The sequence below is a fragment of the Emys orbicularis genome, chromosome 10, assembly GCF_028017835.1.
Source record: "Emys orbicularis isolate rEmyOrb1 chromosome 10, rEmyOrb1.hap1, whole genome shotgun sequence".
Lineage (NCBI taxonomy): Eukaryota > Metazoa > Chordata > Testudines > Emydidae > Emys > Emys orbicularis.
The window spans coordinates 6,774,019-6,801,000 of record NC_088692.1 but is presented as its reverse complement, the minus strand read 5'-3'; the positions used below and the strand labels follow the sequence as shown (position 1 = coordinate 6,801,000).

The window sequence follows — 26,982 nt, the reverse complement described above, 5'->3', positions numbered from 1 at the left end:
GAGGCACATTTGCGATGTCGTGGAGAGATTGATGGACAGAGATCAGGATCCCAAACCCACAACATGCTCAGCGCTAACTGGCCCATTCTTGGCAGCCTCAGCAAAGAGGGAAATGGGACTGAGGAACTGAATTCCCCTCTCCCTCGCCTGTCACTTCTCAAGCAGTGACGCTTCCTGCTCATCTTGTGGAAAAATGTAGCTATGAATGTCAAATGTAGTAGGGAAGAAACCAACAGGGCTCAGTGGGAATTAAGCTAAAGACCTGTAGAGTTTAATTAAGAACAAGATCCTTGCCCTGGGGTTTTGGAGTCATCCCATAAAATTGAGTTGCAGGGAGAGGTAGCTTTATTGCATTCCAGTGGATGGTCCAAACACCTGCAGGAAGTGTCTGATTCCCACAGGTGGGTATAGCTGAGTCCTGTCCTTATTCAGGGTTTCTAGAGGTTTCTAGACCCACACAGAACTTCTCTCTTCACTCTCCTGAGCTGCTTGGTGTGTCATGAGTTTCTTGGGTGCAAATTGACCTGTAATCCGATGACACCAGCCTGGAGCATCACACCCAGGGGCCAGGCCCAAGGTGCAGAGTAGAGTTGCCTGTTTTGGTTGGATGTATTCCTGGAGGTTTCATCACATGACATGATCTTTAATGAAAGATTAATCTTTAATTCCTGGAGACTCCAGGTCGATCCTGGAAGGTTGGCAACCCTACTGCAGAGTGACCTGGGACTGCAGGCAGCAAGGGGGGACTTAGATCTGAGCCACATCAATCCTGCACCCCCCAGAGAGGAAACAAATAGCTCAGGTGCAGAATGGAGGAAGAAATGTGCTCTAGGGCAGTGGTTCCCAAACTGGGGTTTGCGAAATGTTACAGGGGATTCTCGGGGGAAAAAATTCCCTAATGGTGGACAGAGCTTTTCCTAGGGACCGCGGGCAGCACGGGGCCAGCAGCCTCCCGGTGCCCCTGGACTTCCAAGAGCTAAGCAGATCAAAGCCAGCATCTCTATCACACTGAGGAGATTTAAACTTCAAGACTCCTTATAAGAAATGGAAAGGGAGGTGGATATCTTTTGCTGTTTTTAAAATTAAATAGGCAGTTAGTCTTGTTTTTAAAATTATGATGAACAAGTTTAAGCTTTGTTGTAACGTGCGTTGTTTGCCTGGACTGCTCAAGACCTGAATGCTTGTGTAGGAGGAACTCTTTGAGTTGGCTTCTTAAATCCCTTCCTGCTGTTTCACATCTGATACTTCTTGATGAAAGCTAGGAGCCTGGTATTATAACAGGCTTATTCTAAGTGATACAGGCTACGAAAGTGAGATCCTGGAAGAGTGTTGCCATTTTCATAATGTAATAAAAACACTGTAGTGATAACTAATAATAAATAGTGTGTAATAAGAATGTCAGAAAAACAAATTGTTTATTTCCAAGATCACGGATTTTATCATTTATACTCCGGTCAAGGAGAAAATCCCTGGAAATATTCCTTTTTAGGAGGGGATTCGCGAGACTTGACATTTTAGTGAAAGGGGTTCACAGGTGGTTAAAGTTTGGGAACCGCTGCTCTAGGGGGCCAATCCCGCGTGGCCTCCTGGGATAGGGATTGGCTGATCTAATGCCTGGATCTGACGAGGTCTTGGCATGTGCACAGGTGAAACAAGAAGCCACTCGCACAGCGTCGCAGGGTCTGTGAAGCACTGTACTATACCAAGGGATGTTACTGGTGAAATGTAGCTATTCCGCCACCAGGGGGCGCTCACAACCAGTTCCCGCTTGTGCCCGCTCTGTGTAGTCTTGCCAACCCTCCAGGCTTTGTCCTGGAGTCTCCAGGCATTAAAGATTAATCTTTAATTAAAATGATGTCATGTGATGAAACCTCCAGGGATACATCCACCCAAAACTGGCAACCTAACTCTGTGTGTTCTGCCCACTCCGCTCTTGGGTGGTGACTGCTGCCCCACTCCCTGCCCGCGTGGCATTCCCCAACACTGCTGCGGCTTTCCTCCGAAAAGGCTCAGTCCCTGGATTTGCTTCCAGGAGCCCCCAGGCTGGTTTGGGGCCTGGATCTGAGTGCACTGTATCCTTGCTCTCCTGTTCAGCGAGATAAGGATGCCCGTGTCCAGAAGATCCTTAAAATAAGGCTTGCGGCACTAGTACTTAGTGGTGTGGAATCCACCAACCACGGCAGCCCGGGCCTGCCCGTCTCCTGGAAGGAGCCTTGCTCTCCAAAGAGGAAAAGCACTAGCAAGGAAATGTGATGTCACTGAAACTCCTCAATCAGTAACTGCCCTTTGATTGAGGTAGCGCTGAATGGTACTGGGCCAGCGGAGCGAGGACTGGACTGGGAATCAGGAGACCCGGCTTCTCTTCCCAGCACTACCGCTGACCTGCTGTGTGACTTTGGGCGGGCCCCTTTCCGGGGCCACTTTTTTCCTCTCCCGCTCTTTAGTCTGAGCCAGGAACAGTCTCTTGCTGTGTCTGCACAGTCCTTGGCGTGGTGGGGCCCTGATTTTGGTTGGAACCTTCAAGTGCTGCCATGCTGATTATAATTTAAACAGCTCATTGTTATAAATGGTGCTGTTCTTTCAGGCGTTGCTGTTTAAGGACATCAGGGACACCATTCTCCCTGCATGTATGCTTCCCCGAGCATCTAGAACCAGCAGGAGTGGTGCTGGGGACTCACTCGAAAGTGCCGTTCCCCGTGAGTTGTCCCAGAATCCATACTCCAGTATGATGCTAGGGTGCTGATGGAGGTGCTGTCTTTTGGGTAAGAGATTAGTGACATTCTGATAAGCAAACTAGGGACATGTGGTCTAGGTGGGTGAACAACTGGTTGAAAGACTGTATTCGGAGAGCGGGTATCCATGGTTCGCTCTCAAACTGGGAGGATGTATCTAGTGGGGTCCCACAGGAGTCAGTCCTGGTCCGGTACTGTTTAGTACTGTCATTGATGACTTGGACAATGGAGTGGCGAGTATGCTTATAACATGTGTGGATGATGCCAAGCTAGGAGGGGTTGCAAGCACTTTGGAGGACAGGACTAGAATTCAAATGAGCTTGATAAATTGGAGGATTGGTCTGAAATCAACAAAATGAAATTCAGTAAAGGCAGGTGCAAAGGATTAAGGAAGGAAAAATCACATGCACAGCTACGAAATGGGGAATAACTGGCTGGGTGGTAGCACTGCTGAAGAGGACCAGGGGATTGTAGTGGATCCCTAATTGAATATGAGTCAGCAATGTGATGCAGGTGCAAAAAAGGTTAATGTCATTCTGGGGTGTATTAACAGGAGTGTCGTATGTAAGTGGGGGAGGTCATTGTTCTGCTTTGTTCTGCACTGTGGAGGCCTCAGCTGGAGAACTGCGTCCATTTGGGGATTCACACCTTAGGAAAGACGTGGACAAACCGGAGAGAGTCCAGAGGAGAGCAACATAAATGACAAAAGGTTTAGAATCCGTGACCTGTGAGGAAACCTGGCCTGGTTCGTCTGGAGAAGTCTGATGGGGGATTTGATAACAGTCTTCAAATAAATTAAGGGCTGTTATAAAGAGGATGGTGATCAATAGTTCTCCATGCTCACTCAAACTAGGACAAGAAGTAAGGGGCTTAATCTGCAGTGAGGGAGATTTAGGTGAGAGATTAGAAAAAACTTTCTAACTTGAAGGGTAGTTAAGGGAGGCTGTAGAATCACTGGAAGTTTTTAAGAGCAGGTTGGACAATCCCCTGTCAGGGCGGGTCTAGGTTTACTTGGTCCTACCTCAGTGCAGGGGGTTGGACTAGATGACCTCTCGAGGCCCCTTCCAGCCCGACAGCTCTATGATTCTGTAAAACCTCAATCTTGGCCACTCGTTGTCACTAACGTCCCCGGGGCACTTTTTCAGAAATTAGGGGTGGTTATCCTGGTGGCTTGGCCAAATTTCAGCTCAGGTAGTTGCATCCAGGCTCCCTACATTCCCCTGGCACTTTCAGCTGGATATGTGAACTTTCTTTCCTGCCCGAACCGAGTCACAAAGTGTTGCTTTGTGTTGTTGAACAGCTGCTGTGTTTTGCTTCAGAGGTGGCTGCATTTCATTGGTGGGTAATGTGATCCCTTTAGGTATAGTGTCAATATCAGTTACGTGTGTAAGGTGCTTTGGGCTGTCAGATCATTTGTACTGTTTGGCCATTTTAGTCCCTCAGTATCCAGTAGATTGTGTCCTAGGAGCCTTTCCTCACTCATGCCACTTCTGTGTACTTCCCAGGAAAGATCTCCTCCACGTTCCTGGTCAAGAGTCTGGAGCAGAGAGAGCCAATGGAGACTCTATCCTCTCTGCATATCTAGTGTAGTACCTGAGCACTTCCCAACTCACACAAGGAAGCAGCAATAACAATCGGGGACCTATTAGACATGCTGGGACAGTGGTTAGCTTGTTCTAGGCCAGAGGTCCCCAAACTGTGAGGAGCCCCCAGGCGGGCGCGGAGGAACGTCTGGGGGGTGTGGCAGGGCCTGGGCCAGCCCCTATGTGGGGGGGAGGGAACGTCACTCAGCCCCTCCCCGCCTCCAGCTCTGCTCCGGTCCCGCTCCAAGCTGCATCCCCAGCTCCCGGCCCCACGCCTGGCCCTGGTCCCAGCCTTGGTGCGTCTCCACTCCTGGCCTTGCCCCTCCCTTCTTCCCCATCCTCGGCCGCTGGCTGCAGATCCATTCCCGGCCCGGGGCCAAGGCTGGGGGTGGGGCTGGGAGCAGAGCCCAGCTGCCAGCTCCCATTGCAGCCCAGTTGCGGCTCTGCTTCCGCCCTAGCTGCGGCCCCAGCCTCGGCCCCCTTGCCCCTGTCAACATCCCCTCCGGAGCCACGGTCCTGCTCCCGGCTCCGATGGGGGCAGGGGCGAGGGGGCGCAGACAGGGGTAAGGGGGGGCGCAACCCTCAAAAGTTTGGGGACTGCTGTTCTAGGCAGACTGCTAGCTGCGCTAGATATATTCATGATAGCAGACAGTCCCCTGGTAGGGAGCCCTGGCCTGGAGGGATGAGAGGTTCATGTGTTAGCCCGCTGCACATCCCAGCAAGAACTGACTCCATATGCCGAAGTTCTTGAATTGGGCAGAGGCATGATAGCTTTAGAAGGACTCCTTTGCCATGGGAGCCGGGCATCTTCAAGTCCTGTTGTGAGCTGTCAGGCAGATCCCCAGGTGTGCTGTTGCCATGGTTCTGGGAGCTGAACGTATGTTTTCCTTGTGCCCAGAGAGGGGGCCCCCCAAACCTGCGTGGGAGGATGGGGGAGTGCCATAGTTTGGGACCTGATGGTTCTGCAGAGTGTCCCACAACTGCCCATGTATTGTGAGGGATCACAGGCGGAGTTTGAAAACGTGTGGACTGTTTCAGAGCCGTGGTGGCCTGTGGTTTCTTGGTGGTGGGGAGTGGAGCGGCAAACTCTGAGGGCCACTTGAAAATACAGGAGATTCTTCGGCTTGTAGGACTGGGATATCTGAGTTAATTTGATCCTGCCTTTATCCGACACAGCCATTCAGTCTTTCCCATGGGAAACAGCTGTTTTCAGAGGTTCAGCGCCTGCCCACTAATGTCAGTCGTGGGCTGAAACTCTGCCGGCATCAGGAGTAACTGTGAAGAAATGCAAGTATGGAACCCCCATTATTTAACAGCTAGCACTGTGTGATGTCACATCTCTCTCCAGAGTGGCAGAGCTGCCCTCTCTTCCCTGGTCCTCTTTCCCATTGAGGACCTAGGTAGTTGCTAGGATGCTTTGTTGATTTGCCTGGCTTCCCTTGGATTTGGAGCTCAAATATCTAATTGTGCAGCTTGTAATGGCTGTTGACCTACAAATTCATTCCTGGATGTGAAGGCCAGAAAGGACGGTTGTGATCATCTGGTCTGACCTGCATAGTACAGGCCAGAGGATTCTAAAGAAGATGAACGTTGCACCTTCAAGTCACTCATTGGGTTCTCCCTGCTGGGCACAGATTATAGCCGTGTGTCTTGAAACCTTTGCTATTATTTTGGTGTTTCTCTCCATGCCTGGGCTTGGTGTCTCAAGTGCTAAGAGTCACTCCCCACCCCGTGTCTCTTCTTTGCTAAAGCTGTGACTCCTCAAAGATTTACTGTCCCTGCATTCCACCATGGCTGGGCATTGTTATTACTGGTGAGTCTCAACTGGTCTCTGACTCACGCAGAATCCAGTTGTAAAGGAACTGGCCTAGACAAGGAGATTACACTGGCTGCTTGTGTAACTCACACACCTCCTGGGTGTGGTGTTCTGTCCCATCTAGTGGCACCGAGACCACTTAGGGCTTGTCTACACTGAGAAGTTGTCGACAAAACTTTTGTCTTTCACGGGTACTTAATAAAGCCCCACCTGAGAGAGACAAAAATTTTGCCAACGCAAGTGGCAGTGTGAACTCGGCTTTGTCGGCAGGAGCACTCTCCTGCCGACAAAGCTAATGCCGCTCGCGGGCCTGGAAATATTTGGTTGGCAAAAGTACCGACAAAGAGCATTTACACACGCTGACTTTTAGCGACAAGGCTGCGTGGTGTAGACAAGCCCTTAGAGAGAGACAGAGAGATTAATGAGTCTGCTCTACAGCCTTCGCTAACAGCCAGTTGGCTTTTAGCTCATGCAGTAGAGGCTCCTGAACTAAGTTCTAGAGGTCTCAGGTTCGATCCCACCCGCCGACAACCGGGGTTTGTCGGTGTTACACTAGCTCCGTTCCTGGTGCATTTGGATCAGATAGTTGTTGCCAGCCATATGTTGGGATGAATGTTTGCAAGCCCACAGGGACAAACTGATCCGTGTCCTGCCTCCTATGTGGACTGTTGCGGGATGCTTTAGAGGAAAGTGTGAACCTACAATTGCACCCAGCTAAGCTGAAGGTCGCAGGTTCAAATTCTACTGCCAACTCAAGTGGGGTGTTAGACTTCAGGCACTCGGGATGGGCTTCCCCAGGGGTCTTTGTCCCTGGCTAGTAGATGGCATCATGTAAGAATATACGGAGCACCCTATCTGGCTGGGCAGCCCACTGTGGGTATCGGCCTGCTTTAAAGATCATGTATGTTCTTTGTATGCCGACGTCCTGGCTTCACCAGGGCCACGGGGTTAACCCCATTAAATCCAAACGCTGCCTTGCGCCTGTTTTCTCTCTTGTGCCTTGCTGACGGCATTGGGTAAGAGCCAGTTTTCAAGTGAGGTCACTCATGGGTGCAGGGAAGGGCAAGCCTCCTGCCAAGGCCGTAGGGCCTGACTTCAAAGGCTTTGCCCTCCTTGTACGATGGAAATGACTTGTCTCGTGCATGGTTCAGGCCTGCTTTTAATGAGCTTGTTTTTGTCTTTGGGACGTCTTATTAACCAGTCACATGTTCTCTCATTGTTTGCCACCCTAGCAAAATTACAAAGCAGGCGGAGATGTCATGGCCTCTTCAGAGCCAGGAATTAAAGGCATCTGCACCAGATGTAGCTGGCAGCAAACATTGTTAGACCTTAAGGAACCCAGGAGGAGCAGTTATGAAATCTGCTCTCCAAGGCTGCATCCTACCAGCCGGGTGAGGGGGCAAAGTGAAGGCTTGCTGGGGTGGGGGCACTCCCAGGAATGACGGCTTAGAAGCTGGCAAGTGTGGACATGAAAGACGGTAAATCACTCCGGAGAAGAACATTGGGAGCTCCAGGGAATGTGACGGACAATGGCCCCTTTACTCCCAGCTCCATGCTGGGATGGAACTGTGGTCGGGCGAAGCTGATGCTTCATCATGCTCCCACCAATGGAGAATGACCCTCTAAATTAATAATACCTTGTGCTGGGACTAGTGGCTTAGGGGAGTGTGACCGGCTCCCAAGCCTTCCCCCTTAGAGTCTCAGGGTGAAGCATGGCCCTGGGTATCATTATTGTTATTGGTGAGTTTCTGCTGATCTCTGACCTGTTGCAGTGGAATTACCTAGTCCAGGAGATGATGCTGGCATCTGGCGCCATTCCTGGGGGGCTGGATAAGACAGTGACCCAAAGTCCTATTAGGGCTTAGTTGCGGCTTTGGTCATATGTTCTCTATGGAAAGGCGCCCACATCAAGCACAGCCAGTATTCAATTGCCCGCCCCCTGCCAGCCTCAGCAGAGAATCCAAGATCTTAATGGACCCTGGGCACTGACCTGGCCTCTCCTTTAGAGATGGCCTGGCCGGAATGGAGTTGAGGCAAATTCGTAACCTAGCTAGAACCATTAACTAAAACACCCACCATGAATGGGCCACAGCCTCGAGATCAGCGGAGCGTGATTGACTCCAGCACAGCTCAGAGGACGTCAGCAAAAGTTCTGGCCCCAGCCTGGGCATTAGATCATACAGTCGTTAATTACGAACGGCACGGCTGTTCGTTAAAAAGAGTCAAATGTTTTGTTCAGCTAAGGGACAATCCTGGATCTCCTCCCTGAGGGTGTTGGCTGCTGTAGAAGTGGAGTGGTACAAACATGTGGGCTGGGCTCTATTCCAAGTCGGGGATACCAACACCCCAAACCAAGGGGGTTTGGGCAGTGGAGCAAGGGCAGAATGTGGGGACAGTGTGGGTGAGTCCATACATGCAAAGATCCACCAGCTATTTCCCCACCATAGAGAGCAAGGGCTTTTCCAGCTAGGCTGCAGTAATGGCCATGGAGGGACTCCTTGGCAGACTGGTGGGAGGATTCCTTCTTGCTTACCCCCACGCCCCCAGGATGCTGCAGAGAGAGAGATCCGCAATTGCTTGGGCTGGGCACCGGTGCTGGATCTGTGTCTTAGGCACCGAGAGCAGCAGCAGCTCACATATATCCAGCAGGGATGGAGCCTGGCAGGTCCAGCCAGGGGGCTAATTCCATGCCGGTCGGCAGAACACGCTGCCGACATTCTTTGGGAGATTAGAGAACAGCGCGTGTCCCTCCCGTGTCCTGGCTGGCCGGCTCCCGGGGATGTCAGACAGGGCTGGTTCATTCTCGTCACCCAGCATGAGGCTGGGCCCACGTGCCTGCGGTTTGCACCTCACCCTCGGAGAAGCCTTGACCTTGAGCTTGAGCTAGATCTTGCCCTCGGTTCCACATGCACAACCCCGTCGCTAATCCCGTGGAGAATGTTGATGCCCTGCTTTGCTGAGCTGAGTGTGATGCAGCTCAGCTGTGTAGATCAAGCTGCGTCCCAGCACTATGTGTAGCCGGGACCCTCCTGATTAAATTGGCAGGCGTCCCACCAGCTCGCAGAACATCCACAAGCCGCATTCGTGAAGCTCCCGTGGGGTTGAGACTTACCAAGTCCTCCTCTTCTCCTGAACTTTCCAAGTTAAAGGCCTTGTTAATCTGGGACTCTTCCAGTAACGTCTGTTGGGCCTGTTCGGCTCCCACTGAGATACCGCAGGCATGCTGGAGATCCTGCTGGTGAAGGAATGACGTCTGCACCTGGGTTCTGTATAACAGCGGGAGGTGCTACACTCCCCCATGACCTGGGGAGCATGGGGCTCTTCCTGCTCCTTCCACCATCCTGTTTGCATTTCTGGGACGACTCCTCCTTCCCTTGCTCCAAACAGAAGGCACTCTGTGGGGTCCTGCCCCTCTCAGGCCAGAAGCCAAGATGCTGGCGTGGAAGGTGCTGTGGAAAGTGTGCGAGGGGTTGGGGCATGAATTATTATATTTAGCCCTTTCCTCTGTCGATCTGGGTGCTTTCTCAGGCTGGGTGAGCGAGTGTGGTTATCCATGTTGTACTCACAGGGAAACTCACTTGCCCAAGGTCACCCGGCAGGGACTGGAATAAAAGCCAGGTGTCCTGGCCCCTAGTTTGCTGCCTCCCAAGGCCAGTCTGGTCTGGGACCAAGTTCCATCCTGGAAAGGGCCTCTTATTAATAACCACCTCTCGCCCTTCGTCAGCAGGTCTTCCCATGGCACCTCCGAAAGGCTCTGCTTTGGAGGCCTGACTAACTGGGGGCTGGCCCAAGGAGAGAGAAACTACACCTCCTGCACCCGCCTGGCTGCCCTGTGAACTCTGAGATCCTTAGCTGGGGTAAATGGGCGTCCGTGGAGTTGGGCTGATTTGCACCAGCTGAGGATCTGGCCCTACATTTTTAACTAACCTCCCACTGATCTTTCCATGCATGCTCTCCGCTGGGCAGAGGAAGGTGCCCATGGGCGGCCGTTGGTTTGGGTCCTTCCGTTCCAGTCCCGTGGAGCCGCGTGATTCGAACAGGGTGTGATGCCACAAACGAACGAGGCTCGGAAGGACGGTGCCCTGGAGAGAGCTCTCCATGTGGGTGGTAGCCTTGCAACCAGCGACATGCCAGGGAAGAGATGTGCCGGGACATTCCCCCGGCTTTCGGTCAAAGGTGACATTTCATCAAATGATGAGGTTTAAAGGGTTTTGGAGCGACCAGTCCCTCCCCCGGTCGGGGGGGGGGGGGGGCTCTCCCAGGTGACCAGCAGAGCTGGGGACCCTCAAGGCGTCTTGCTGCAATCTCATAGCAACATCTCCTCCTTGTGCCCCAGAAGCTGGGCTCACGGAACCTCTGGTGTGTGTTAGAACGGCTCCTTTGGCCGATCTCAGCATACACCCAACCCTGGGGGCTGCAAATCTGGTGTGGTGGCTAGAGCAGGGGACTGGAAGTCAGGGTTGCTGGGTTTGATCCCTCACTTTGCTACTCTTTGCTGCCCAACTGCAAGCAACGCCTATCACCGGTGAGTGCCTCAGTTTCTCCGTCTGTCAAATGGGTATAATCCTTAATCAGCTTGTGTGGGGGTTGAGCTAATTGTTTGCTCTGAGCTCTTCGGCTAAGAGGTGTTATAGAAATACAGACCCAACGATTCCGGTAGTGTTTGCACTCAGCCCGTTTGTTGGATCCTATCTGTGATGTGCTTGGCATGAACTCCCTCTGCCCATGTGAGCGCCCCAGCTCGTGGCCCACCGCCCCACTGGGGATGGCCCGAAGCTCTGACAGCTTCAGCATCCCACTCCAGCTGGCGGGGAGCGGGGCTCTGGGAAACGGCTTGGCAGGCTTTTCAAAGGCGGCGGCGGCTGCCAAGGGAACGAATCCAGTCAAGCAGAGAGGGATAGACTGGCCCTCCCCCATTACTGCACCCGCTGGCCTGCCGAAGGGTGGCAGAGACGGCAAAGGAGTTTGCTGAGTAGACAGAAAACAGGGACCGAGGGGAAGAGCTGAGCTCCCCTCCAACCATCTCTAGGTTCAGGGTCTGTGGGGGTCTGGATGCTGCACAGCCTCTGCGGCACCCTGCCACCACGGGGGAGAACACCTCCCGTGTTTTTCCCGTGCTCCATTTTCTCCTGGGGGCCGGGCCCTCTTCCACTCTGCCTCTGGCTCTCCCCAGCCACCCCGGCCTCTCTTTGGGAAGGGCCCGCTGGTGGATGTTGCAGAGATGAGGCAGCTTAATGGCCTTTCCTGGGAGAACTGAGTGCCTGGCCCAGGGACTGGGAGCAGCCTGCCCCTCTTATCCGCCTGGGCCGTCCTCCCCTTGGTGCTCCACCAAGCTCGCTGCCTTCCGGGCATGGGTGTGTCACATGGGAGAGACTCAAGGTGTTGCGGCTCTGTGCCATCGTGCGTCATATCAGGAGTTCAGCGTAACCGGGAATTAGCGTCTCTAGTTCTGAGGTATCTGAGCTAGTGACCCTGCCGAGGTCGTCTCCTCTCCCCGGAGCACCAGGGGACGGATCCTGCTCTGAGAGCATGACCTTCGCTTAGCCTGAAACATCAAAGATGTGAGGCAGAGCATGGGGGAGTCGGGGCTCCCGGGTTCTGCTCCTGAATCTTCCACTGACTTGCTGCGTGACCATGGCTGAGTCATTTGACCGTGCCCTGCCTCAGTTTCCCCACCTGGCGCTCGCCTGCCTGTCAAGGGTTGTATGAGGCTTAATGAGTGAATGTTTCTATAGTGCTTTGAGATCCTCAGCTGAAAGTAGCGCTAGGAGGAGAGTGTGCTAGTGAGGAGTTACCTACCGTGGGGAGATGCTGAGTCTGGCTGGGTCCACTTCTGCAGTGACCATCTGCCTTCTCAGCGGTAGGGTCAGCAATGGGGCAGTGACAGGCCCGATCCTGGCAGGTTCTGAGCGCCCTTAACTCTCTTTTGTTCTCAAGGGAATGGGGACAGGCCAGCGCCTGGCGGGATAATAATAATCCCGAGCTCTTCTATAGCACTCGTCCTCCGGAGACCTGAAAGCATATCACACAGGCGGTCGGTATCATTAGCCTCATCTTACAGCTGGGGAAACTGAGGCACAGAGAAGTCAACTGACTTTACCAAGGTGCCCCCAGCAGGCCAACCCCAGAGCTGGGAACGGAACCCACGTGTCCTGAGTGCCACACAAGTGCGCTAGCCACTAGACCACACTGCCTCCTCGTTAAGGATTAGACCCCGTGTGAGCGTGAGAGAGGCCAGGTTGCCAGCCCTGATGACTGACATACTCAATTTCTCTCCAAACGGGCCCAGCATGGGGAAGTGGCATTTGGAGTTTCCCTTGGTGTTGCCTGCCCAGCTCTGCCCTGCAGGGCACTACTCGGGTGGGAAGAGCAGGTCAGTCCCCTGGTTATGGCCAGTGGTTCTGTGCTCGGCTGAAGCGGGCTGAGACCTTCAGCTCACGTCACGCGGTGCCCGTGTGGGGAAGCACTTGCCTCCAGTTGGGTGCATGGCAGAAGGTGCTAAGCTCTGTGGTACCCAGGTTAGCTCTGGGTAGATTGTCCCCATTCCCACCTCTCTGGGTGTTGGCAGGGCGTAGCCATGGGCCTCACCCAAACACCGTGTTCTTTATTTCACATGCAGACAGATCTGTACTCGGGGGCCCTGTTTGTACAAGTTTGCCTGGGCTGGAACCTCTACCTCTCCACCGTCCTGATGCTGGTGGTCACAGCTCTCTACACCATTGCTGGTAAGTTGCCAAGGGTTGGAGCAGGAAGGACTCCGAGGCCGGCGCTCTGTTGGGCGCACAACGCTTACGTTCCACTTCTAGCTAGTGAAATACCTCTCGGCTCGTTGGCTCGGGATTCCCTGCACTTCTAGACGCTGCCTGGGCCAGGGAAGTCAGCAGGACTACCGGAGTGAGGGCTGCATGAGCGGGCTTCTCATGTCCAGTAACTTCCTCCCTCTCCAACATGTGCCTTGGATTCTCTCGTGTATACGTACGTGTGCACACAGGTGGGCCTATTATTAATGGTCACCGTTGCGACATCCCCACACGGTGACCATCCTAAGAGGGTCCAATCCTTTATCCGAAGGGTCTTAGCGAATGCACTTCACCACCAACTTCCCTGCTTATCGGAATCCTTCGTGCTCTTCGGCTTCAAAGACCACAAATCTCAGCTCACTCGTGCCCGGAGGGGAGGTAGTAACCAGTGTTCTCCCTGCTTTACTGGTGGGCTGACCAATGGGATTTCCCCAACCATTCACAGGTAGTGAGGCTCAGAGCTGGGAGTAGAATTCATGAGTTCCTGGCTTCCACCCTGCACAGACCACCGGGTCCGATCTCCTTGGCAGGCCCCTAAATTATTACCAGGAGTGGAGGTTCCCTTCATCGTCAGTGCCAGGGGAGTCACGCCAGCCCAGAAAGTTTGGCCCAATCTCTTCTCCTCTCAATCAAAGCAATACACCGCCTCAGTACCTCTAAACCAGGGGTGGGCAAACTACGGCTCGTGGGCCATATCCGGCCTGTCAGACCATTTAATCCGGCTCTCAGTTCCCGCCGGGCAGCAGGGTCGGGGTCAGGGGCTTGCCCCGCCCTGCGAGGCTCCCAGGAAGCAGCCAGCATGACCCCCCTCCGGCTCCTATGTAGTACACAGAGGCATGGCCAGGCGGCTCTGCGTGCTGCCCTGTCCACAGCTGTTGCCCCCGCAGCTCCCATTGGCCGTGGTTCCCAGCCAACAGATGGGGCAGTGCACAGAGCCACCTGGCCATGCCTCAGAGCCAGAGGGGGAACATGCTTCCAGGAGCTGCTTGCAGTAAGCACCGCCCAGAGCCTGCACCACTGAGCCCCCCCCACCCTAATCCCCTGCCACAGCACTGATCCCCCTCCCGCCCTCTGAACCCCTCGGTCCCAGCCCAGAACCCCCTCTTGTACCCCAAGCCCTTCAGCCCCACCCCAGAGCCTGCACCCCCAGCCAGAGCCCTCAGACCCTTCCCCCGTACCCCTACCCCAGCCCTGATCCCCCTCCCGCCCTCTGAACCCCTTGGTCCCAGCCCAGAGCACCCTCCTGCACCCCAAACCCCTCATCCCCAGAGCTCTCACCCCCCCCGCACCCTAATCCGGAGCCCCCTCCCGCTCCCCGAACTCGTCATTTTGGGCCCGATCCCAGAGCCCGCACCCCCAGCCAGAGCCCTCACCCCCTCCCACACCCCAACCCCAATTTTGTGAGCATTCATGGCCCGCCATACAATTTCCATACCCCGATGTGGCCCTCGGGCCAAAAAGTTCGCCCACCCCGCTCTAAACGGTATTCAGATGTCACCGTGACTCTCTAGTCCCAAACAAATTGTGTCCGCGTGTTTTTCAGTCCATAGAGCATATGTGGGTGTTGGGTATTTAACTCGATGAGCTCAGCGAGTGGGTGGGGTCACTGAGCCATTGAACCAGGAGAACATCTCTTAAAATCCGTGTAATCGAATCGGATGTTACTGGTTATGTGAAACCCAGACATTTTGCCATGAGACGGGAGTCAATAGCTTCAAACCTTTTGCTACAACTCAGCTACCTTTTTAAGCCACTGCTCCTCATTGGCCGAGTTCCCATCTCCCTAGGCGAGCAGGCTTGGCCAAACCACAAGGCTAAAGGGGTTGCTTGGTAAAGCGGACATAGAAGGGCTAAATGTACAGGGACTGGCTAGGCAATGACTAATGGGGGACCTGCTCAGAGTGCCAGGAGCTGGTGGGCGAGAACACCAGGGAGGGCGTGGAATTGCTTGAGGAGTACCAGGCAGGAGACTTAGGGGCAATGGGATGAAAGGAAGAAAAGGGAGGGATCCATTTCTTAGCAGTGCTCTCGCGTTGGCTGGAATGGAGTCCACAGCCGAGTGTGGGAAGCCCTGATGCTGGGTTAGTTACAAACAGGCAAAGCACTAAGGAATTAGCACCTATGCGCCCCAGGCCTGGACGCGCGCACATACCTATTAATAACGGCCCTGTTTTGTGACCGTTCTAAGAGGCTCCAATGGACCGAGACCCTGTTGTGCTAGGAGCTGTACAAACCCAGAACACTCAGCTGGTCCCTGCCCGAGAGAGCGGACTGTCATCCCAGGGGGGACATTCCTGCTTTGTTGGGGGAGGAGGACGGGCTGGAGGACTGAGCAAGAGGCTGGCTTCGTCCCTGGGGGCTGCCTGTAGAAGTGCAAAGAGGAAAGAGAGGAGTGGACTAGAGCGGTGCCCGGGACTCGGCTCTGGCGCTAAGGAGAGCGTCGCGGCATGGCCTTCTGCGCAGGAGCGTGAGAACGTGGTGCTCTCACTTCAGCTCCTCTTTCCAGACGAACCCATGCCCCCGCCCCCGCCCTTTCCTTTTTATCCCATGCGCTTGGGACTCCTGCTCCGCACAGACGGCTCAGCCTCCTCTACGCTTGTGGGGGAGCTCCCTGCTCTGCAACTGGAGCATGCCTGGCCCCAGCCCACCCATGGGGAGACAGGCAGCCCCATAACCCTTGGCTGCACAGCAGTGAACGGAGCTGGCCCTCCTGTTTTACCTTGGTGGAAGGTCTCCTGCTTAGCAGGGATCAATAACCGACCGACACGTCTCCAGGTGAATGGTTGGGTTTATTGTTGACATTACAACAACGCCCGGCCCGGTGCCGATTGAGCCCCTGTATCTCGTTCCCGTCTCGTGCAGGTGGGCTGGCAGCTGTGATCTACACTGACGCGCTGCAGACGCTCATCATGATCATCGGAGCCGTCATCTTAGCGGTAACAGGTAAGGCCAGGGAGCCGCACAGACACCCCCCCGCCCTCCAGGGAAACCTCTTTCCTCGCGCAACTCGAGCAGTCTTCAAAATAAATTAAAATACCTGATCCGAGCGAGTCACATGCCCAGACGTTTAGGGTGAGCTTCGTCACGCTGCAGACGGCTTACGCTCCCCTGTGGCCATATCCCCATGTGTGCCCGCCCTGTGGGTCTAAGTGATGCACAGTCGTCATGCTGAGTCTCTGCACGGGTGAATTCCCCACCTACTGCCCTTTCTGCTTCATTGTTCTCCATGGCAGGCTCCCAGTATCCATGTGATCGATATAGGATGACAGGCTGGTTAGGTGTTTGACTATCAAGCGGAACTTCACGTTTTTCTCCAGGGAATTCCCAGCTGTTGACTCCCAGGGTGTTATTTGGGGCATCCCCAGAAGGGAGCCGCCCACGTCAGAATGCCGCTTCCTTTGATCTTCTCTGAAACATGCACAGCAAAAGCCCAGGCGTGAGAGAGTCGGCGTTCCACGTGCATGTAGCCAGGGAGCTGGAACCGGTGTTGGGCACTCTCTTCCCTTCCTCGGGGTCTTCCTCCGGCTTTGCTCTAACTTCATTCACAGGCATTTCCTGGCGCTCATCACTGGAGCACCTGAGTGAATATAGCCTCACAACACCCCTGGGAGGTAGGGAAGTCTCGTTCTCCTCCTTTTACGGACGGGGCACTTAGGCGCAGAAGGGTTAAGGCACAATTTTCACAGTTGGGTGTCTACTGCTAGAGGTGGTCTACACCGGGAACGTACAATGGCACAGCTACGGCTCTTAGGGGTGGGGAAAAATCCACCCCCCGAGAGACGTAGCTCTGTCGCCCAGCCCCGGGTGTAGACAGCGCTACGTTGACAGAAGAATTCTTGTGTTGAACTATCCGCTGCCTCTCGGGTAGATGGATTGTCTACGCTGCTGGGAAACCCCCTCCCGGGGCTGTAGTGAGTGTCTACACTGCCGTTGTGCTGCTATAGCCCTCCGAGTGTACACACCCTAACTCCAAAGTCAGTTACGTCTACACGGGGGGGGGGGGGGGACCATGGTGAAAAGTCTCAGAGCCTAAGTAACTGGCCTGATTTCAGAGGTGCTGGGCGCCAGCAGCTCCCAACGAAATCAGGTGAAGCACCCAAGCCTGACCAGCCTTGACCTACGTGACTTGCCCGAGATCGCTGGGGCGTCAGGGGCAGAGTGGAGGGTAGAACGCAGACACCCCCGCTTCCCCGGCCAATGTCTCCGCGATCCTTGCTGCACCTGTTCTGTGCAGCCCCTCCACACACCGCCCCCCCCCCGTACAGCTCAGCACCTGTTCTTTGGGGGGGGGGGGCACTGTCTCTGACGCCATATATTGACAGAAATCAAACCAAAGGCAAACAGCAGCCAAGGTTTTGACTGTACAAAAAGGGGCAGGACAATTCCCCCCCAGTAGTAACCAGATCAGAACCACCGTCCTGAGGTGCAGATCAAAAAGAGGGCCGCAGTTTGTGCTAGGGACAGAGAAGAGAGAACTAAAGGCCCTTGCATGCCGGGTATTGTCCCAGGTTTGGAGCAGGCAGCCGAACACGAAGGCCTCTATGGCTATTGGTTTTTAATCTGGCCTTTGTGCAGGAGTGCAAGTGCGGGAATGGCATGCACACAGGTGTGCTAACGTTCACCGTCCGCTCATGTGGGACTGTCGTTCCCAAATGCCTCAGGGTTGAATCCGCTACTACCCCCCGGCTGCAAAATAGCTACTCCTTGAGCTCAAGCACTAGAGGCCTGTGCATTTAAATCCGAGGTCACAGGTTCAGTCCCTGCCGACTACTCATTCTGGGCTGTCATTGCAGAAATACTCAACAGCACAATACTTTGAGGAACAGCCTCAAGTCACCAAATCCTGGTGGGAAATACGTGCACCACGTGATTGCATAGAGACCGAGTTCGTCCGGGGTTCATGTAACAAACAGCTACCTCCACCAGGCTGTTCTACAAAAACCGAGCCATGACCACAGAGTGGGGAGTAGAACTGGGCAAAATTTTTCATCTGACATTTTTGTCAGTTGAAACGTTTTGTGAACTTGGGTCGATTTCCGCAAATATTTCCGGTCAAGAAAAATCAAACAAAAACCAACCTCCCTAAAAACAATTCCAAAATCTTGACATGAAACATTTTGACGTTTTCCGAAAGGTTTCAGTTTTGGGGGTTGAAATGACTTTAGGCTTTGGAATTTCCTTCCCCCCGCCATTTTGTTTAATTTCCCCCCAATTTTATTTTAAAAGTGCAAAAATGTTAAAAAAATAAATAAATAAATTAAAAAAAAAGTTTGAAATTGAATCAAAATATTTCAATTAACGAACACTTTTTGAAAAACTTTTTGGAACTGCCAGCAACCCAACCCCACTGTTGTGAGCCCAGCTCTAGATGGGGTAAAATCAAGCAGACTGGCCCAGGGGTCTGGGCTGGGATCCCCCTATCCAGCATTAGCCCTGGGCCGGCTCTCACAAATGTGTGTGTGCCCACCCCCTGCGGCACTGATGCAAACAGCCCTTGTCCTGACCTCTGTGGAGGAACGTACCATCACGCGCACACACCCTGTTGTTGTGGCTCATGGCTTGGTTACCATGGCAAGTCATTGAAAGCACAGCCTAAATCCCTGATTCCTTTTGGTGTGCACCACAAAGACGTTAATCCTGGTGTGTGAACATATTGGGCATTAATGAGGCAGCTGTGGGGCAAATTCTCAGCGGGCCTCCCAAACTGCAACATCCCTCTGTTGGTCCACACCTCTTGTGTGTGCAAATGCCAGTGGTGCTGCATGCAAACTGCTGCCTTTGGAAATACTGCAGGGCCCGGAGCCCGCAGTGCATCTACCTGCTTTCCACTATGATTCAGCATTCGCTAACCGCCTGCCCTTATTAGAGAGCATGTATTCTTGCTTCCCGCCCGCCCCGGTCTTTGGCTCGCCCGCACCGGGATTAACCAGGTGTGGGCGTGTAGCCACTTCCCCTTTCACAAGGGCAGGGCGAGTTTACAAACACTGATCCTCTCCCCAATGCGACGGGCCTGTTCTCAAAGCAGTGTGCGTGTGTGGGAGGGCTCGAGTCCTCAGACGATGCTCTGAAAACATCCACCCGCCCCCTCTGACTTTGGTTTGGGATTGATGGTCCCAGGACTAAACTGCAGACTCCCAGACTTCTGGGGAAGAAGAGACCATCAGGATCATCTAGTCTGACCCTCCTGCCCATCGTAGGCCAGAGACCCTCGTCCACCTGCTCCTGTAGTGGGCCCGTAACCGCTGCCTGAGTTACTGAAGTCCTCAGCTCACATGGCCATGGAACTGCACTGGAATGTAAAGACACCGAGGAAGGAGTAATGTGCATTTTTGGGGTGGCATCTTAAAAAGGGAACCGGGATGGGCTCACGCTGCGAACTTGAGAGTCAGACCCAGATCTCAAACGTCTACTGCTGGGGGCTGTTTGCCTTGGCCGGTTACAAAGCTGGGGACTGCTGGCAAAACAGAGCGCTGCACTTTGATCAGCCCAAAGTTCTGGGGTGTTTGGATCGGAGCTTGATCAGGGCTCGTTTCTAGGGGGGAACCAGTGCAGGGGGCCGGGGGGAATGAAGAGGAGAAGGTAGAAGGATGGATGTTTTTCTACAAGAGCTGCTCACGCTCAAGCCGGCAGGAACCCAGGGCAGTTCTGGGCTGTGTCCTGCGGGAGGTCAGACCAGGGGATCGCAATGGGCCCGTCTGCCCTTGGAATCCAGGAATAAAGTCTGGGCTCGGGGCCGCCGGTACCCGAGTGTGAATTCTCACTAATGAGTTCCCAGCCAAGGATGCCCGTGTTTGGGAGCATCCGGCTTAGGAGTCACAAATCCTCAGCAGGCTGGAGCGTGAAAGGCTCCATGGGGCAGACCCAGCAGACGGCCCAGGTCTTTCACCTGGCCCCCAGTTTTGGCCTGGGCCCAGAGGAGCACTACCAGGGCGTTCGGTTTCCATGGGCTGCACTGGTAATTCTCTCGGCTGCCAGCTGCTGTGACTTATGGGCACTAGCTAGTCATGAGGGTGGCAGCCCTGGCATAGACCCCTTCAAAGGGCACAGAAAGGAGGGGTGGGGGTTGGAGGGTCCATACCGATCTGGCAACCCCATGAATCTAACCTGCCGCTAATGCCAAGGTGCTGAGAGTTGGGCTGGATGGTGGGGGGAGAGGGTCGGAGCTGGGGGTGTCAGATCTGGGGTGGAGGTGGGGCATTAGATCTGGCTTCCAGTTCAGGTCCCGCTCCGATTCTCACAAAGCAGCAGCGCAGAGGAGGAACAGAAGGCGAGACAGAGACAAGCTGCTTCCCCCCTCTCCCTCCATCGCTTTAAAATAAATTCAGCCCCAAACACCACAAGTTGTGCTAGAAGCAGCCCCCGATATCCGGGCCTGGGGTTCGCCCAGCCCTTCATAGTGGGGGCTGCTTCCTCAACCTGCCCCCAGACGGCTATCTCGCCTCTGCCCCATCCGCTGGGGCGCAGGAGTCTGCGCCCGGTGCCTAGTGGGGGCATGGCATGGGCTTGGGCAAGAGGAGACTGGCAGCTCCTCTTGGGTGTGAGTAACCGTCGCTGTGCCGCGTCGTGTGTGCAGCGCTTGCTCTCATGGGAAGTGGCCACAGACGGGGTGTTCGTGCTCCTGCATGGACTGACTCGGAAGGAAGTGCTGAGGAAGGGGAGGGGCATCTTCCCACCTCCTTTTGCAAGCCAAGTATGTTGCCTTCCCATGCATCCGCAGCCAAATTCTCCTCCCGGCTAGCCAGGGTAATCCCCTGGCTTCAGTGGGGCAACTGCAAGGTGAATTTAGCGCCGTCTCCCAGCGGCGGCGAGGAAGCAAGCCTAGATTCCCGCCTGGCAGCAGTACCCGCGGCTTCAGGCAGCAGGGCTGTCAGGCAGCTGGGTGCTTCGCAAGATCCTTGTGCCGCAATGAGTGTCGCCGCTGCTTAAGCTGGCGGGGCTGGGAGAGGATGGGTGGCGCTGAAAGCGGGCTGCTGAGGGGCGGGGTCTATAATCTGGGGTTCATTTGCCAGTGGCTGCCCAGGCTTGGGATGATTTGGGGAGAGCAGGGGGGCTAGGCCTTTAGCACAGGTGTTAGTTTCACCCCTGGGAATTAACTGCTCCAGAGGGAAGATGCCATTTCTCAGGGTACATCTGCGCTGCAGCTGGAGCTGTGAATGGGATTGCAGCATGTCCAGACATGCCTGCGCTAGCTTTGGTCTCGCTCGCTCCTGTCCCAATAGAAGTAAGGTCTAGCCACTCGAGTACCTAGCCAGGATACCTGGTGGGCTTCGACAGCTCACGCTAGCTAGGTCGAAGCGAGCTCAGATATGTCTACACGTGCTGCAATCACCTCCGCTCGCAGTGTAGATGGACCCTAAGAAAACCCAGCGAAGTGAGTCTGTATTGCACTTGTGTCTAGGTACCCAGAGACTATGGGGCCATCAGGTTACTACCTAGATCGATTAAAAAATGGTCTGACTCCTGAGCCAAAGGGTGGACCCTACACTTAGCACCGTCATGAATCAAGTCAGTCGCTACCGCCTCTGGTCACTTTCACCACCTAAACAAGAACATCCCACTGCCCGGGGACCTTTGTGCTTTAATAAAAGTGAAGTACAAACTCAGTGGAGTTTGGAAGTACAAACTCAGTGGAGAGAGCCTCCCGATGGGGAGCCTGGATCCAGGACCCGGGATGCGTCCCCTGGGGGAAGCAGGAATCTACCGCGCCCAACTCTGCAAAACACCAGCTGACTCGTGTCTCTTAAATAAGAATAAAATTCCGTCGCAACGTGTGGTGGTTCTTTCCCTGGCCCTGCCTCTTGGGGCAAGCGGGAAGGGAGGAAAGATTCTGCCTGGGAAGGTTGCTGTGGCTTTTGCCAGCTGATCTGCTTGTATTTCAGTGCTCTAATCAGCTTCCCCTCCCGGTTCCCTTCCAGCGTTTAGCAAGATCGGAGGATACCAGAACTTGGCAGAGGCTTATTTAAAGGCTGTTCCGGCCAAGATTATCCCCAACACAACATGCCACCTGCCCAGAGCGGACGCCATGCACCTCTTCCGAGATCCCGTCTCCGGAGACCTCCCCTGGACTGGCATGACTTTCGGGCTATCTGTCTTGGCCACTTGGTACTGGTGCACCGACCAGGTAAATGTAAACATATTCCCCCTCCCTCGCGGAATTGCATCTCCCCGCTCTATGGCCTCTGAATACTTGCAGTCCACCTGCTTCGGTGCCTACTGGTCCTTGCGGCTGGCGGCCCCAGGGAGCCTCCGTTTGGAGTCGGTGGAAACCTGCTGGCCCCCGCCCGCCCTGGCCTTGAGGTGCTTGGACTGTGAGAGTTTGGTGAGCGGGATGCCGAGCGGCGTCCTCACTTCGTCCGCTGTCCTCTGGCTTTCTGGGAGGGAGGACAAGGGCTTGCCGGTTGCTCTGCTGAGGCCTTGGCCGGGCTGCACGTTCCTGATGGAACTGAAACCTTTGCTTTGCCAGTATGGCGGGAAGCTGGTGGCTGCGGTGGGTTTTTTAGCACTGGTTCCGTCCGCCTTGTATTTGCTGGGCCCTGGGTTTTTCTCGTGTCTCGGGGCGTGGATGCCCCCTTTGCCTTGTCCCGGGCATGCTGAGTTCCTGGATACGTAGTGGTGGAAAGGCTGACCCTGTTTGATAAAGACAAGAGAAGAGAATAATGGTTACCGGCAAGAATTGGTTGGACACACACGCCTGAAACGCTACGTGTGGGACTGGCTCTGCCACTGACACTGTGCATCCTTGGGCGAGTCCCTTCGCCGTTCCCTAGCTCTAATTCTCCTCGGGTCTGGGGTGACTGGAAACCCCCAAGAGAAAGAATTAACCCAGCATTTCCCATTGCGGCTCCTGTGATAGCTTGCCCTCTGTTTCCCCCAGAAATTCACGGCATCACTTAGGTCTCCAGAGATACCTCCGTGCTCTGCCACTGTATAGTAGCCTCAACATGCTGGCTTAAGGCAAGATCCATGCAGCCGCAGGTCCTGGCTTTGGGCGTGGAGGAGACCACGGACCGACACAACTTGCAGCTGCGGATTTCAGTGGTGGGGAAGATGCCACCTGAGAAGGGTGGAGCAGGAGGTGACATTGGTGTGTCAGGAAGCCAGCAGCACCATAGCATTGGGGGGCTTGATTAGTTGTGTAGAGGCGCCTTTACATTGGGTCCGGGCCCCAATAGTCTTAATCCACCACTTGCATAAACTGGATATTTGTCTCCCTCTGTTTCCATCCTATTAGCTGGTTAAATACCCTGGATGGCTTCTTTTCCCCACAATCCTTTGCTGTGGGCTCCCATGCCAGCCTGCAAAATGGACGTAAAACCACACCCAAATCAGACGCCTCCACTCACGCGGGAGGTCGCATTTCACACTCACTGACAAGGCACAATGTGCCAGCACATCCTGGGCGTGGCTTTGTCCCAGCTCCGCTCTGAGGCCGATATGGCCCCACGCCTGAGCCAGAGAGGCCTCTTGGCACTGGATCCATACAGAACAAACCCAAAGGGCCCAGCTGGATGGTGTCGTGCAAAAGCCCATTGAACGTGTTGAGACAAGAGCAAATATTTAGATAACAGAGACAATTGCTAGGAAGCCGGGCAATGCACCGTGCGTGTTTCCACCACGCCTCGTCAGCAAACAGGATCCCTGGCACGAGGCTCTGAGCCCCAGCAGCCCTGCTGAGAAACACGCTGGCTCCTTGCAGGTGACCCACTAGGCTGTAGCTCTGGCCCTGCCACTCTGATTGATGCATCTCTGGGCCTCCTTCCCATAGCATCTGAGCGCCTCCCACTCTGAAATGGCGTGGGCCTCCCGACACCCCGCTTTCTAGATGGGAAACTGAGGCACAGCGAGATGAAGTGACTTGCCCAAGGTCTCGTGGAGTCTGTGGCGGAGCAAGAACTTGAAGCTGCGTCTCTCTAAGCCCAGACTGGCGTCCCAACCCCTGGGCCATCCTTCCTCTCTAAGTGATCAGTGCCCTGGCCGATGCTTGTGAGGTGGCACCTCCTCATCACCCCCAGCCTGCCCCTGTGCCATCTACTGTGAATCAGCCTCGATGAGGTTCCTGGCCAGGGGAAATCCCCGGTGAGACCGGCAGGCCGGTTCTCGCGCCGTGTCGCTGTGATTCAGCCGTGCGACTTCCTCTGAATCACCGCGATGGGGACGCAAGGGCAGCCTCCGCACTTGGCATCTTCCCTGGCTCGTCGGACGGAAGGGCCAGGAAAGAGCCACTCAATTGCTTGGGCCAGCCCGTGCCCTCCCCCTCTCTTGGGTCTGTGGGCCTGAGGCTCACTTAACCCATGCCAGTCTCCCTCCAGAGCGACTTCATTGGCGTCAGCAGAGGTGCCCCCCCGGATGCCGGTAGCTCAGTGGTGGCTGTGGGGCGCCTGCTCATTGCAGCTGTAGATGATGAGTAAAGGCACAATGGCAGGGAAAGCCTGGTCGTTCTGACTTGGGACAAGGCTTCCGGCCCCTCCAGAGCGACGCTGCTGCTTGGGGAGGTCACCTACGCGGGCCTTTCCCGGGCCCCGAGACTACAACAACACTGGGGGGTCATGAGCACTTGGCACCTCTGAAGACACGGCCCAGTAATATGGAGCCAAAGCCAGAGCGGTGCTGAGCCCCTGAGAATGAAGCCGGGGGGGTTGGCTGTTTAGCTGAGCTGGTTTTTTCGCAGCTCTTTCACTGACTTGGCTGTTTTAAGAGAGGCTCCGAATCCGGCCTTGCCATCAATGGGAGGAGCTTGGTTCCAGCAGAGACCTGGGAACCAGCCACTCTTGCTCTAGGTTCTTGGCTTTGCTACTGAGTTGCTCGGGCAATGCACTTAACTCCTCTGCCTCGGTTTCCCCATCTGTGAAATGGGAGCATTAATGCAACAGCCCTGTGAGTGAGGCTGTGTGGGCGGGTGTCTGGTGCTTTGAAGATGACAGCATCATGCCTCGCACGCTGCGGGAATGCTCCGTTGTGCTCCCTCCTCCACTCACTGCTACGGTACCGCTCTGCTCTTGGGAGCAGCGGGGACAGTGACGGAGCAGTGGGATGCTCTGCCTAGTGCTCTCAGCCCACTGGTAAGGACAGCGCAGAGAGGCACAGCATGCAAAGCATGATGGGCATGCATGGTCATGTGACACCGTAAGCGCTAGTGGGTTTGTTTGTGTAGGGTCGGATGGCAGTGCTGTTGTTTACATATATATATATTTTTAGGGGAATCTGGAATTTAATTGTGGGGAGAAAATTGCTCCTTCATTATAGGATAGAGAGGGTCAGTGTGAACGGGAATGTGCCACACTGAATTGAGGACTTAACAATGCTTCTGTCTCTCAATATACGTGGGCACATTCTCCTGCAACTTCTCCCCTCACTCGAAGGCTTTGTCTACGCTGCACTTTCGTCGGTAAAACGTAGGTAAAACTACATGCATCCGAAGAAGTGGGTATTCACCCACGAAAGCTCATGCTCCTATACGTCTGTTAGTCTATAAGGTGCCACTGGACTCTTTGCTGCTTTTACAGATCCAGACTAACACGGCTACCCCTTTGATACTTGGTAAAACTTTTGTCGTTCAGGGGTGTGAAACCTGCCCCCCACCGCCCTCTGAACAACAAAAGTTTTACCAACAAAAAGCGCCGTTGTGAACAGCGCTTTGTCCCGCCGACAAAGCTACCGCCTCCTGTTGAGGGAGGATTTATTTTGTCGGTGGGAGAGCTCTCTCCCGCCCACAAAGAGCGGCTACACTGCGCACCTCTTAGCGGCACGGCTGTAGCAGCGCGGCTGTGTCGCTAAAAGGCATGTAGTGTAGAGACAGCCGTACTAACCCTGGGACCAAAGAACCAAAGCCTGGCCAGACTGAGTGTCATGCTAGCCGGGAACCCAGCAATCCCACCCGATTGATCTCAAACGCGGCCGAGCGCAGCTGCGTTCCTGCTCTGTTGTGCAAGGCTGCCACCCACAGAGACGATGTATCCCAGCATGCAGTGCTCTCGCTCCAGCCCCGTGGAGGGCGAGGTGGACCCTTGCATGCAAGGAGCTGGGGTCTCCAGCGGGGGAAGTCCATGGGTGGCACTGGGCCATTCTGATGTTCTGGAATAATACCAGCAGATCCTGTTCAGGGCAGCCCTGCAGGATGCAAGGACCAGATGGGCCTGGGCTGCAAAATTTGGGTCGAGCGCTGAACGTCCCCAGCGTTTGGGGGAGTTTGGACATGACATGGTGGTTGGGGCCCAATATCTCAAGCACTAAGCTGCAGCTGGTCGTGTCTCCCTCTCTCTTGCAGGTCATTGTGCAGAGGTCTCTCTCGGCTAAGAACCTGAGTCACGCCAAGGCCGGCTCCATCCTGGCGAGCTATTTGAAAATGCTGCCGCTGGGGGTTATCATCATGCCGGGGATGATCAGCCGGGTTCTCTATCCAGGTGAGGTACAGACACAGCAAAGGGGAAGTGTCGGCAGGGTTTTATAATTTGCCTGTCACTGAGCAAAAGCCGCTGCGGTTCAGAAGGGCGGCTTTAGCCACTTTGCATAGAGGATTGGGACAGCATGCTGAGTCCCTCTGCATGGACGTTAACCAGCCTGCAGGGTGCTCTTCAAAGGGCATGGGATTTGCTTGAGTATCCTTGGTCAAAAGTTCCCCTTTTCCCTTCCTAGTGTGTGCTGGGCACCGGTGGGCTGCAGTCCCCCACCGCAGAGGTGGCTGCGTTTCTATGGTGGTGTGTGCGTACAGCTAGTGAAATGCTTTGGAAGGAGTGTTATGTTGTTGTGTTGGAGATGGGCTGTTTCAATCCCAATTGGGTTTAGGGGTGTGTGTGTGGGGAGGATCAGGGCTGAATTTTGGGGTTAGGGCTGAAATTCAGTGGCACCAGCTCTTCTTATGAGCCTTTGCCCCAAGCTTTGCAAGATCATCTGATGTTGTGAGATCTCAGCAGCATCCAAATGGGAAATAGACTCTTTCCACTTCAGGGTTCAATTTGGAACCAAAACGCTACAGAGTGGCTGAGCTTTGGGACACGGATCCTTGATGCCCCACTGACGTTTGCAAGGGTTCAGAGGAGAGGGTTGCAGTTCAG

At 54.6% G+C, this 26,982-nt stretch overlaps 1 protein-coding gene across 1 annotated transcript in view; it reads left to right on the top strand.

Moving 5' to 3' along the window:
* Window positions 1-26,982, top strand: part of SLC5A10 (solute carrier family 5 member 10) — an 89,053-nt gene that overhangs the window by 8,705 nt on the left and 53,366 nt on the right. Inside the window, exons 6-9 of the mRNA XM_065411967.1 lie at window positions 12,751-12,856; window positions 15,794-15,874; window positions 21,847-22,052; window positions 26,196-26,331. Of these exons, the coding sequence (XP_065268039.1) occupies window positions 12,751-12,856; window positions 15,794-15,874; window positions 21,847-22,052; window positions 26,196-26,331 (529 nt within the window). The remainder of the gene's footprint in view (window positions 1-12,750; window positions 12,857-15,793; window positions 15,875-21,846; window positions 22,053-26,195; window positions 26,332-26,982) is intronic.